Source organism: Eptesicus fuscus, chromosome 21, assembly GCF_027574615.1.
Source record: "Eptesicus fuscus isolate TK198812 chromosome 21, DD_ASM_mEF_20220401, whole genome shotgun sequence".
NCBI classification, from domain to species: domain Eukaryota; kingdom Metazoa; phylum Chordata; class Mammalia; order Chiroptera; family Vespertilionidae; genus Eptesicus; species Eptesicus fuscus.
This window is the reverse complement of record NC_072493.1, coordinates 43554094-43567514: the sequence shown is the minus strand read 5'-3', so window position 1 is coordinate 43567514 and position 13421 is coordinate 43554094. Positions and strand designations below refer to the sequence as shown.

Below are 13421 nucleotides of genomic sequence, written 5' to 3'. Positions count from 1 at the left end.
GGACGGAGACCCCAGCAGCCCCAGTTGCTTCTCCAAAAGCCCCACCCCCTACAGCACAGGCCCTTTGTGCAGTCTGTGAGCCTTGACTGTCTGTGATCCACACCTGACTCCTCCACCTGAAGGGAGGAGAGAGGGAGAGGCCTTGAGTCCCCGGAAAGTAAGGAGGGAATGTAAAGGGTCATTTGTATTTACCAACACTTGTTCAGCGTCCATTTGTAGAGCCCCTGATACTTACCGGATCCTGATATGGCCTTTGCTGTTACAAAAATGAAACAATGTTTCTCTTATCTCCAAGGAGGTTGCAGGCCAGGATCACACAATTGATAGAACCATTTTTTTTCCTGAGCTTGCATTTCCAGAGTATATATCTATTATTTCATATATTAAACATCATCAGCAAAGCTTAACTGCTTGCTTATAGTTGTATTTTTTAGTTTTTGTTTTTTGTTAATCATCCTATCTAATAAAGAGGGAGTATGCTAATTGGCTGTCACTCCCTCACAAGCTGGCGGTGTCCACAGCCAATAAGGAGGGAATATGCTAATTGACTGCCATGCCCTCAAAGATGGTGGCGCTCAGCCACCCAGGGCCACCTGAGGCTCAGGTAACCAGGATCGGCCGAGGCTTGCGCTGCCGGCAGTGGCGGCAGCAGAGGTGTGATGGGGGCATCGCCTTCCCCTGATCACCGGGTCACCTCCTGCCCCTGAGGGCTCCTGGACTGTGAGAGGGGGCAGGCCGGGCTGAGGGACACCCCCTCCAGTGCATGAATTTTCGGGCCTCTAGTCCGAAGGTATTTTTCCATTGGTTTTTTTTTTTTTTTTTTTAGGGAGAGTGGAATAGAGAGAGAAAGACAGAAACATCGATGTGAGAGAAACATCAGTTGGTTGTCTCCTGCATGAGCACTCACCAGGGAGAGAGCTAGGAAGGATCCTGCAACCAAGGTATGTGCCCTTGACCAGAATCAAACCTGGGACTCTGGTCTGCAGGCTGACGCTCTATCCACTGAGCCAAACCAGCTAGGGCAATAGTTGTATTTTTTAATTTATTTCATTATTTTAAAATATATTTTTATTGATTGCAGAGAGGGAGAGAGAGGTAGAAACATCAATGATGACAGAGAATCATTGATCAGCTGCCTTCTGCATGTCGCCCGCTGGAGACCAAGCCCATAACCCAGGCATGTGCCCTTGACCAGAATCAAACCCAGGACCCTTCATTCCATAGGCCAATGCTCTATCCACTGAGCCAAACCAGCTAGGGCAATTGTATTTTTTAAAATAAAAACAAACAAGTTCCCTTTTTCTTCCCACACTCCAGGGTGACCTTGGACACCCCAGTTTGAAGAACACAAGCAGTTATAATAAATCGGACAGTGGCCAGGTGGGAGGAAAGGTCACAGTGCACTGGCACCCTGGGGGAATGGCCCAGCAGGCTTCGTAGTCCCCAGGGTGCAGCAGGGTCAGCGGCGACTGGGTGCCACCCTGTGGGTGACGGCTCCATTGTAACTGCACTTTCCCTTCCAGGAAGAAAACGGAGTGCACCCTCGCCAGTCCAGACACATGGCCTCTACCTGCGCTCCTCTGCATTAAGCCAAGGCAAATCTCAGTAAGCTGCACGCCTTTCCTCTCGATAGGGATAGAGTGGCGATTGGATTTGTGGTTACGGCTTTCTTTCTACCTCCAACCACTGCCTCCCACAATGGCCCTGCCCCTTCCCGGGATGAGGCTTGTCGGGCACAGCACATGGGCATGGAGAGGGTCAGATGTTTGAAAGATATTTACCGAGCGAGTGAGCGGCCTTGATCTAGGGGAGGCGGAAACGGGATTCCGAAGCAGTGGAGTGCTGGTCAGTGTTTAACGCATCGCTCCAGGCTGGGGGAAGCCCTGCTGGGGAGCATATACCCGTTCCCATGTGAAATCACCCGACACGAACTTGGGAAGTTGATGTACACTGTTCAGATGCAGTTAATTCACCTCCAGAGCATATGCTCGTAAAATGTAAGCAAACAATTAGGAAGGAATGAGTTTTGAGTACCCTCTTTTTTCTTTAATTTATATTTTTATTGATTTCAGAGAGGAAGGGAGAGGGAGGGAGGGAGAGAGAGAAACATCAGTGATGAGAGAGAATCATTGGCCAATTGCCTACTGCACGCCCCACACTGGGAACTGAGCCCACAACCCGGACATGTGCCCTGACCAGGAATTGAACCATGACCACCTGGTTCATAAGTCGATGCCCAACCACTGAACCACCCTGGCCGGGCATGTATCCTCTTAGTTTTTAACAAAATTAATTGTAAATATTTATAATCCTATATAATAAAGAGGTGATATGCAAATTAACCCTCACGCCCTCACAAGATGGCTGCCTACGCCCAGGCTGGCAGGAGGGTTAGTAAGGTACGACCAAACGACTGAACAAGCAGGCTGTGTGGGGGGACCAGGCTGGCGGGCGGGGAGGGGGGCATTTGGGGGCGACCAGGCCAGCAGAGGGGATAGTTGGGGGCAACCAAACCGACAGGTAGGGGCAGTTAGGGGTGACCAGGCTGGCAGGGGGGGGGGTGCAGTTGGGGGTGACCAGGCTGGCAGGGGGGCAGTGAGGGGTGACTAGGCCGGTGGGGGTGGGCATTTGGGGGCAACCATGCCGGCGGGGGGGGGGGGGCAGTTAGGGGTGACCAGGCTGGCAGGGGGGGCAGTTAGGAGTGACCAGGCCGGCAGGGAGGGGGCAGTTCAGGGCGACCTGGTCGGCAGCAGGGGGCAGTTAGGGGCAATCAGGCCGGCACGCAGAGGCAGTGAGGGATGATCAGGCCCGCAGCGGAGGGGGAGGGGCAGTCAGGGGCAACCAGGCAGGTAGGCAGGTGAGCGATTTAGGAGCCAGTGGTCCAGGATTGTGAGAGGGATGTCTGACTGCCGGTTTAGGCCTGACCAGGCCAGCAGGGGGATTAGTGAGGGATCGGGCCTAAACTGGCAGTCGGACATCCCCCAGGGGGTCCCGGATTAGAGAAGGTGCATGCTGGGCTGAGGGGACCCCCCCCCATGCATGAATTTCATGCACCGGGCCTCTAGTTTTTTAATAATGGCTTGCAAGTCAAAACCAAGGATTAACCAGTAGACTCCATGAACTGGTACGCGCCAGCCCCAGCACACCACTGCTCCCTTGAAATTGTCTAGGAGCTTTAGGAGCCTGCCCTCAGACTCAGGGCAGCAGCTGAGGACTTCCCAGGAACAGAATCCCTCGTTCTCAGAAGCCAGGCAGAACTGTCCCAAGCCGCCCCCGTGCCTGTCCCACAGCTCTCACCCCGTTGGCGGTGATCAAACAGGGACTCGCCCGGGCACCCCACACCCTGCCTCCAGACACCATCTTGGTTCACCCGTGAGCTCTAAAGACTTCCCCAAGGCAGAAACCAGACCTGGCGTGCTGCTCCGGGGGCCCGGGTCCAGCGTGGCCCTGTGGGTCACATCAGACCCCTGGTCCTAAGGACACGGACCCCAAATCCACTGAGTGAAAGTGACCCTTACTGACAGTGGCAAATCACTCAAATGCAATGTGAGCTCTTACTGAGATCTTGATTCAAACAAACCAACTGTTAAAGTTTTTGAGACATTCAGGGAAATGTGGACATGGATTTAATTCCATTGTAAATGTGTTAATGGTATTGTAGTTTTATTTTTTAAAAAGTGAGTTCTTGCTCTTGCTGGTTTGGCTCAATGGATAGCCTGCAGACTGAAGGGTCCGGCTTATTCCGGCCAAGGGCACATGCCCAGGTTGTGGGCTCCATCCCCAGAAGGGGGCGTGCAGGAGGCAGCCGATCCATGATTCTCTCTCATCATTGATGTCTCTCTCTCTCTTTCCCTCACCCTTCCTCTCTGAAATCAATAAAAAAAAAAAAATAAAAAAAATTTTTTAAAGTAAGTTCTTCTAGAACAGAGGTTGGCAACAAAGGCCCCACTTACTGTTTTTTTATAAGTAAAGTTTTATTGGAGCACAGTCACACCCACTCATTTACATGTTGTGACTCCTTGGAAGGCAGAGTTGAGTAGGTGAAACGGAGACTGTGGCCCAAACGGCCTGAAATATTTACAGAAAAAGTTTGCCAACCCCTATTTTGTGGAAATATCCTGAAATATTTAATTACAAAATAATAGTATTTCTAGGATTTGCTTTGAAATAATTCAGTGGGGGAGGGAGAAGATGGAAATGAAACTAGATGGGCAATGAGGCGATGAATGCCCTGGTTCATCATCCTGGTCTCTGTGCTGATCTGTACTTGAAATGTTCCATGATAAGCGTTTGAGAAGGGAGGGGGAGGGCCCGCCCTCCACAATCTCCCAACCGCTCTGCACCCCAGGACTCTGGCACCGCTGGTCTAACAAGGGGACCAGGACAAAGCCACCACTCTTCGCCCTGACGATGACTTCTGTCCCGGGCTAACCGGAAGGCCATGGGCGCCGAGAGAGCCCCTGAGAGCCAGCCTTGCAGTGAGTGCCCCCCCCCCCCGCCCCCACCGCTTGGTGGGGTTGGAATCGGGAAGGCGGGGCAGGAGGGCTCTGTGAGAAGGATGCCCCTGCCCAGGGGTCAGGCAAGATCAGGGCATCAGTAAGTCTGCCCTCTGCCCTCTGCCCCCCTCCCCTGACCATGTCTGGACTTTTGCCGGGGGCCCTGGGCATCCCCGGGGCAGGCTCCACCCTCTCTGAGGCTCGGTGAAAGCTTTAATACCCCCCACTCAGGGTCTTGGGGCCAACTCAGAGAAAAGAACACACGCCCTGCCCTGACTGTGTGGCTGCCATCGCCTTCGCTGCCCTACGGGCCACAGAGGCCCCAGGGAGCCGGGGCTGGTCGCTGGCTGCTTCACACTTGACTGAACCCCATTAGAATCATCCTGGTGGTTCTAGAAGCAAACCAGACACAGCAGGGCCTTCTCCCGAAGACCGTTTTTGTCTGGAAGGACTGACATTATCGTCTGGAAACTCCACCATAAAACCAGACTATCCCAACCTTCACCGAAGCAGACATACTCGATTTGGGGGGCAGCCCAGGCCTTTCCCCCCAGCGGCCACACCCCCGGTTCTCACCATGTGTCTAGCTCCTACCCACAAGCTTAGGAAACCTAACCGAGTCCAAATCTGTCATCTAACCCGTTCCACCTCAATCCATACCCTCACTTTAGCCCTAATACCCGCCTCAGTATTATCAGCAGTGGCGCTGAAGGCCTGGTTACTTCTGCCAAAGCGGTCCCCAAATGACTCACCATCTCCTGTCCCCAAAACAACCTCTGTCCTGTGGCCTTCCTGCCCACTGCACCCATGTCTCCATCCTGGACCATATCTGGTCACTCTTGGGAGTTCCATCCAACCTCACCCTAACCCCAGGAACAGCTGGCAGTGTCTGCAGACACCTGTGGTTGTCACAGCCTGAGGGGCCAGGGCTACTGGCATCTAGTAGGTGGAGGCCAGTGGCGCTGCTCAACACTCCACAGTGCACGGGCCGACCCCCGCAAAGATGGCCCCAGTGGCAGCAGTGCTGGGAGGAGAGGCCCTGCCTGGCCCCTCCCTCGTCCAGGAGCCCGAGCTGTGGCCGAGCAGGGCTGAGAGCAGGGCGGGAGCCCGGCTGCAGGGGTCAAGCACAGACTCGGCCCCTCCTCAGGGGTGACTTCCGGCCTCAGTGTTGTACACTGTCAGGCTGTCAAGTTGTCCCTGGACCTGGCTGGTGGCTCAGCTGGTTGAGCATCGCCCCAAACATGAAAGGCCTCAGGTCCAGTTCCTGGGCGGGGCGCATGCCTAGTTTGAGGGTTTGATCCCTGGTCCGATCGCATGCAGGAGGCAACCAATCGGTGTTTCTCTCTCACATCGATGTTCTCTCTCTGTCTGTCTGTCTGTCTCTCTCTTCCCCCTTTCCCATCTCTCTAAAAATCAATGAACATGTCCTCGGGTGAGGATTTAAAAAAAACGATTTGAAGTGTTTGGCACACGGGATTGAAGGACAGGCCCCGCCCTAGCGAGAGCCCTTCTCCAGTTCGAGGCTGGCTCCCGATTCCGGCGCCTCCTGCATCCTGCAGGCCTCCCTCCCGCTCCCTCTGACTCCTTGAATGGGTGTCTTGGGGAAGGCCTCACGCCACTCCTCTTCCTAGAGTCCAGGAGGCGAGTTGGGGTGTGCCCAGAGCCAGAGGGACTTGGAAAAGCAATCCTGTGGGGGGCAGACCAGGGGATCAACTCAGGGCCCCCCGCCGCTCCTCACTCAGACAGGCCCGGGGAGCCCCGGGCTCAGCTGCCTCCTTCCCACTCCGTCCTCATTTCCTCCGTGTGGGCCTTGGCCATGAGGCCACAGAGCACCGGGACCCCTGGGCAGGGGGCACCTGCCCATCCCACTGGGGGACCCGGACCCCGCCTTCCCCTCCCGGGGCCGGGTTCCGCTCCCTCTCGGGTGTCTGGACTAGAGGAGCCGGCGGCACCCGCATCCTCCACGCCACTGAGTGCGACAGGCAGGGGCTGCCCTGGCCGCCCCCTCGCCACCCTGAGCCTCAGATCCTCTCTGTCCGGCGCAGCCTTGTGAGGTCCCGGTGAAGGCAGAGCTGAGGGCACCTCCGAGCGGGGGCCCCTGGGACAGTCCCTTCGCTCTCCCGCGGTCAGGCTCCGAGCTCTGTCCGCTCACTGATTTTGTTTCCTTCTTGGCCACTGCCTCCCCGCCCCCCACCCCTGCATCATATGTTCTCTGACTCACTCCTATGCACCCCTCCACCCCTACCCTCCATCCAACCACATCCCTCTTTGATTTACTGCTCGGACTTTCCAGTCCCATTGCTGCTGAGGATCTGCGGCCCTCTGCCTTTCCTCCCCGCCCTCCCGCCCCAAGAAAAATCCCCCAAACTGCCTCTCCACCCCGCCCCCTGCAGGGGACCCGCCATGTTTCCCCTGACAAAGCCCTCCACAGCCACGGCACCCCTGCTGCCCGGGTGGGACTCCCTTTTTTTTTTTTTTTTTAAATGTTTTCATTGATTTAGGCGAGAGAGGAAGGGAGAGGGAGGGAGAGAGAAACATCAATGTGAGAGAGAATCATTCATCAGTTGCCTCCTGTACACACCCAACCAGGGATGGAGCCTGCAGCCCCAGCTCCTGCCCTGACTGGGAATTGAACCGGCAACCTTTTGGTGCACGGGACGACGCCCAACCAACCGAGCCGCACTGGCCAGGGTCCGGGTGGGGATTCCTTATAGCCGGGTCCGCTTGGTCTCAGGGCCGGCCTCGTGAGAAAAGTGCCCCAAAGGCAGAGGCAGGAGCTCCGGGGCTGTTTCCCAGGTGCCCGGACCCTGAGCTGAGCCCCACAGTGTTCTCCGTGCAGGGAGGCAAGGCCAGGGCGAGGGGCACTCAGGTGCCTTCCGCACCCCCACAGTGGTAGCAGCTGGCATTTCCTGAGGAGCAGGTCCCGGGACTGGCCGGCTTCACTGCCCAGCCCTCCCAGTTCACTGTAGACCAGATGCGGGCCAGGACTTAGGCGGCCCGGCCCCGGCCCCGGCCCCGGCCCTGCCTCTGACCACTGCCGCTGCCCGGGAGTCCCACTGGGGCCCGTGTCATGGCTCAGAGCGGCCCGGCTGGAGGGAGCGGAGCCCGTAAGAGCCCTTCGGGACACAGCAACAGCTGACAGAGAGGGACTCAGAGGCCCCGCTTCCCTGTCCCAGCTTCCAGGAGGGGGAGAGAGCACAGACGGCAGACGCGGGACCCTGCCACCAGGGCCCAGGCCAGGCCCTTAACATGGTTCATTTAGCTTTGATTTCCGGCCCTCCAACCGCCCCAGACTATTTGGGGCAAGAGGAAGAAGTTAGATTGATTTGCTTCCTCCCGAACCCTCTGCCCCACCAGCCACCCTCTCCAGCCTCAACTAGGCTCTGAGCACCTGACCCTGGGACCCAGGAAAGCAGTTTCGTTTCCCAAAGGGAGGGGGGCGGGGCTTGGCTGATTTAAGGACCGAGGCGGCGAGGAGGCGGACAGAGGAGAGGCTGGGCTGCCCGTGCTCCCTCCTCAGGCAGCTCAGGTACCGAGGAGGCTGGGGGAGGCGCGCCCACAGACACAGAGACAGGGGCAGGGGGGGTGAGGAAAAGGGGGAATAGAGGCAGAGGTGGGGAGAGGGGTGCAGGGAAGGGGAGAGCAGGGCAGACAGGCGAGCACAGAACAGGAGGCTTGGGGACCAGGGTCAGGCGACACGTGTCCAGAGAGAGTGGTGGCCGCAGGGAGAGGGCTGAGGCGGGGGCTGGGCAGCCCCACAGGGAGTCCCGCTGGGTGGGACCCGGCCCCCGTCACAGTGGCTCTTGCTTCCCCTCCGACCCAGACACACCTCCCAGTGCCCAGTGCGAGTCATGGCCTCGTTGGGTAAGTGAGCTCTGGGGGCCCTGCGGGTGGGGGCAGCGCCTGCTCTTCTCCCCCCACCCATGGCCCGTCCTCTTCTCAGCCTGGCGCCTCCTCGCCCTCGTCCCCGTCCTCCTCGGCCTGGTGGCCTCCGTCGAATGGAAGACCGTCCGCAGCCAGGACCCCTTCGAGGTGTGCATGCACGACCCTGACTATGAGCAGCTGCTCAAGGTGGTGACCTTGGGCCTCAATCGGACCTTAAAGCCCCAGAGGGTGATCGTGGTCGGTGCCGGCGTGGCCGGGCTGATGGCCGCCAAGGCGCTCAGCGAGGCCGGCCACAAGGTGAGCAGTGCTGCTTGCAGTCTACTTTGAGTCTTTCCTGCTGCAGCTCGAGGGGCCTGGCCACATCCCTGTGTGGGGTGGGGAAGGTGGGAGGCGGGGAGAGGGAGCTACGCTTTCCGGGGTCTACCCAGAGGGAGCGTGTGCTGCACTGGGGGGCTTTTGACCCCGGGCTCCACTCTCATCCCGGAGGGAAGTCTGGGACCCTCCACACTTCTGGGGGAATTTGTGTTCGTGCAGATGGACACTCCGCCCAAGGGGAAGTGCCCCCTGAGGTCTAACCACCGTCCCTCTCGCTGAAATCCAAGAATGAGAATTGGACCAGGCCAGGGGCTTCTGAGCATATGAGGAATTTCCCCCTCCCTGAGCTGGGAAGTCCCTCTTTAACCGACCCGCAGCCTTCCTGCTGCAGTCTGGAAACGCATGCTGTACCTGCTCCTGGGGCATGCTCTTCTCCCAGCACCCCTCCTCCCCATAAGGAAAGGGCTCCTAGTGGGGTCTAGGTCTGTACAGCTGAGGGGGTGGGAAGTGGGGGTCTGGCACGGGGGCGGGGGAATGGTGTCAGTGGGAGGAGCTGAAGGGCCCTGTTCCATGCCCCCATCCCTCAGGTCACCATCCTGGAGGCAGCCAACAGGATCGGGGGCCGCATCCTCACCTACCGGGATGAGAAAACGGGCTGGATTGGGGAGCTGGGAGCCATGCGCATACCCATGTCACACAGGTGAGGCCTGACCCGGCTCCGGCGGGCCCTGCTCTGGGCCCAGCCTCCAAGTCCGTTCTCTTCCTAACCCCAGCCCCACCACTGCGCCCCTGGAAGTGCTCGAGCCACCAAGTCCAGCTGGACCCCTAGCTAGCCCCGCCCAGTGCCTCTGGACCCCCAGCTCTACCTCCCCGGACCCGGGTCCCTTCCCATCCCGAGCCTTCATCCAACCCCAGTGAACGCCACCTCCCTCTCCAGACCCTGTCCTACACCCGGACTGCCCTCAGCCTTCCGGCCTGTCCCCATTTCATTCCTGCCCCAGCTGCCCCCAAACCGAGCCCCACTCCAGCCTCATGCCCATCCCCAAACCCCGTCCCCAGCTGCCCTACCCACCCCCTTCCCTTCTCCAAGCCCCAGGGGAAGGGGAACCCCGCCTCCCCCGTCGGACGCCCCAGCCTTGCCTGCTCCCTCAGGATTCTGCATGAGCTCTGCAAGAGCCTGGGGCTCAACCTGACCAAATTCATCCAGTACGACGAGAACGCGTGGACCCAGGTGGGCGACGTGAAGCTGCGGAACTACGTGGTGGAGAAGATTCCGGAGAAGCTGGGCTACGACCTGCGCCCCCAGGAGAAGGGCCACGCGCCTGAGGACATCTTCCAGATGGCTCTCAACAAGGTGGGCGCCCCCACCAGTCCCGCAGCCCTGTCCCCGACGCTGTTGTCCTGCGCCCCCTCATCGTCCCTCTGGCCAGCCTTTCCTTCTCCCCCTCATGCCTTCTGGTCTCCCATCGCCGCCTCTCCCACCTTTAGTTTCCCTGCAAAGTCTGCCAGTCTCCAAAGCTCCATCACCCTGTGTTCTCTGATCCCCTCCCCACCCACCACCCATCCCTGTCCTGGACAGCCTCGCCTCACATCTGTGGCTTAAACTTTGATCTGCAGGCAGATGTCTTCCAGACCCATCTCCTGAGACCCACATCTAAGTCTTTCTCCCCCTGGCCACACCCAGGATCCTGACACTGAACCCCATATCTTCCTCTAAACCCTCTCATACTCCCGGGTTCCCCATGTCACAATAGCCCTGGCCCCAACTTGGGCCTCACCCTCTCCTCTGGCTCCTGCCTGCCCTGCCTGGAAGACCCTTTCCCCCCAGGGAACTCTGCTCATCCCTCAAGAACCAACTCCAATGTCCCCTCCTCCAGGAAGCCTCCCCTGATGCCCTCAGGGAGGAGCTGGCCTCCCCCTTCTCAGCAGCTCCTAATTGTCCATCTCCCCTTCCAGACAAGGGTGGGTGCTGAGTTCAGGCCTGTCTGTGTTGGCACCTCCCAGTTCAGCGAGCCTAGAGAAATGCGAGGTGATGGTGAGGGGATGAGGGAGGAAGGGCACAAGGGGAAGCCAGGTGAGCAAAGAAGAGGGCAGAAATCAGAGGCGGCGGTGAGATGAGACGAGCAGAGCGGTGAAGGAGGTTAGCCAGGGGACGGTACAGGGGTGTGGAGGTGGGAGAGCTGAGGTGGTCTGGGCACTGGATATTGTCCTTAGAACCAGAGCTTCCTTAAGAGATGGCGATCAGGGGCTGGTAGGGGCCTCGGATGCCAGGCTGAGGGGATAGAACCCTGCGGCTGCAGGTGCTGGGGAGCCCTGGGAGACTACGGCAGGGAGGGACCCCCTCAGCAGTCATGCCCCCTCAGCAGTGGCAGAAGGAATTCCACTTCCGTCTGCGCCCACAGTGAACCAGGAGGTAGTGACTGGGCACCAGAATGCCACAGCACTGAGGGCGGCCGTCCTGCCTGCCCCGAGCCATGCCTGGGATGGAGGCAGGCGAAACAGCGCCCGCCTGGCCGAGCATGTCAGCGCCAGGTGTGCCGGGGAAGGAGGGGCATACGGACGCAGGAGGACGGCCCAGGTGACATCTGAGCAGCAGCGGAGGGCAAGGCTGAGCACAGCACGGGCAAAGGCCTGCAGTGCGGACACGCGATGAAGGCCAGCCCTGAGCAGGAGCAGGAAGACAACCCAGATTTGGACGCCGGGCCCAGCGTCCGCCGTCCTGCCCCTCAGCGCAGTGCCGTCTGCTTGTTCCCCTGCAGGCCGTCACCGATATCAAGACCCTGGGCTGCAGAAGGGCCATGAGGAAGTTCGACAGGATGACACTCCTGGTAAGCGGCCGCGCCCCTTGGCTTTGGCCCTGGAGTCAGAGGGCAGGAACCCGGGACACAGCCCTGGCGACCTCCCGGCCTGGCCATGGGGCTGGACACGCCCCCTCTCGGGGCTTCCGTGTCCTCATCTGTCACAAGAGGGGGGACCGGATCTCTAAGGTCCAGGGACCCTATTAAGCTCTCGGTGCATCACGGAATGGGGAGGCGGAGCTGGGAGGGACCCTGCAGGTGCAATGCCTGGGCCCTGACCCGCACCCGTCCCCCAGCAATACCTCCTCAACGAGGGGAACCTGAGCCAGCCCGCCATAAACCTCCTGGGGGACGTGATGTCCAAGGACCGCTTCTTTGATCGCAGCTTCTTGGAGGCCCTGCGGGCCCACAGTTCCCTCAGCGATCGGCTCCGGTGAGGGGCGGGGTCTGTGGTGAGGGGCGGGGTCTGGGGGCCACAATATTGGGCAGGTGGGGCTGGCGAGAAGGGTGCAGCTTTTAGGGAGGAGGGGCCACATTCACCCCCACACGCGGGGTCTGGAGGAAATGGGTAAGAAAAGTCCCAGGAAGGGCGTGGCCCAGACAGAAGAGGCGGGGTTCTTGAGTCTCATAATTCTGTGCTTTCCAGTCCTCGGTCTTGGGGGAGGGGAGGGGGGAGAGGGGGTTACTTCAGGGAGTGGGTGGGATTCTCGGGGAGCAAGCAGGTGCCAATTATGGGCCAGTAATAGAGTGTGATTAGCGGGAGCGCTCCGGGCAGGTGAGATCTAGAGCAGATACCGCGGAGCGCACAGAGAGGAGCCAGCGGAAAGGAGCGGGGCGAGAGCCCAGGTCATCCTCCTGCCCCTCCCCCCTCCTCCTCCCCTCTCCCCCTCTCCACCAGGTACCGCCGCGTCGAGGGCGGCTGGGACCTGCTGCCGCGCGCCCTGCTGAGCACGCTGTCGGTGCCGATCCTGCTGCGCACGCCGGTCGCGGCAGTGACGCAGGAGGCGCGCGAGGTGCGCGTGCACATAGGGACCTCGCACCGGGCTCGGGATCAGAAGACCATGGTCGCTGACGTGGTGCTGCTGACGGCCACCGGGCCGGCGCTGCAGCGCATGAAGTTCTCGCCGCCGCTGCCCCGCAAGTGGCAGGAGGCGCTGCGCGAGCTGCACTACGAGCCGGCCATCAAGGTGTACCTGAGCTTCCGCCGGCCTTTCTGGCACGACGAGCACATCCAGGGCGGCCACTCCAACACCGACCGCCCGGCGCGCGTGATCATCTACCCGTCGCCAGGGGAGGGCTCGCTGCTGCTGGCCTCGTACACGTGGGGGGATGCCACGGCCCCGTTCGCGGGCCTGAGCACGGAAGACACGCTGCACTTGGCCCTGGATGACGTGGCGGCGCTGCACGGGCCGATCGTGTACCGGCTCTGGGACGGCACTGGCGTCGTCAAGCGCTGGGCGGAGGACCCACACAGCCACGGCGGCTTCGTGGTGCAGCCGCCCACGCTCTGGCGTGCCAGGGAGGGCTGGGAGGAACTGGACTGGGCGGCCCCCTATGGTCGCGTCTACTTCGCTGGGGAGCATACCGCCTACCCGCACGGCTGGATGGAGACAGCCGTCAAGTCCGCACTGCGCGCTGCGCTGTCCATCAACGGCCAAAGGCACAGCCGGACCAACAGCCAGGAGGAGGCCCTGCACTCGGAGGAGGCCCTGCACACGGAGAAGGCTCTGCACACGGAGGACGAGGAGCCCGTGCGCGTGGCCGAGGGCCCCGTGGACTGCCAGCCCCTGTGCAGGTCTCAAAGGGCGGAGACCACCTACCCTTCAACCCTGCCCGGGACCGCCACTCCCAACGCCAACAGCCAGGCGACGGAGCATTAAATTATTTTCGGAAAAAGCCTTGTGGTCCTGCCCCCTCCCTGGCTCAG

The 13421-nt window shown here is 60.0% G+C and overlaps 1 protein-coding gene across 1 annotated transcript in view; it reads left to right on the top strand.

Annotated features, from left to right (window-relative positions):
- IL4I1 (interleukin 4 induced 1) overlaps window positions 1–13391 on the top strand; it is a 34189-nt gene extending 20798 nt beyond the window's left edge. Inside the window, exons 2-9 of the mRNA XM_028129514.2 lie at window positions 1524–1605; window positions 4349–4478; window positions 8440–8678; window positions 9284–9396; window positions 9849–10050; window positions 11456–11524; window positions 11791–11927; window positions 12393–13391. Of these exons, the coding sequence (XP_027985315.2) occupies window positions 4442–4478; window positions 8440–8678; window positions 9284–9396; window positions 9849–10050; window positions 11456–11524; window positions 11791–11927; window positions 12393–13374 (1779 nt within the window). The 5' untranslated portion in view covers window positions 1524–1605; window positions 4349–4441 and the 3' untranslated portion in view covers window positions 13375–13391. The remainder of the gene's footprint in view (window positions 1–1523; window positions 1606–4348; window positions 4479–8439; window positions 8679–9283; window positions 9397–9848; window positions 10051–11455; window positions 11525–11790; window positions 11928–12392) is intronic.
- The last annotated feature ends 30 nt before the right edge of the window (window positions 13392–13421 follow it).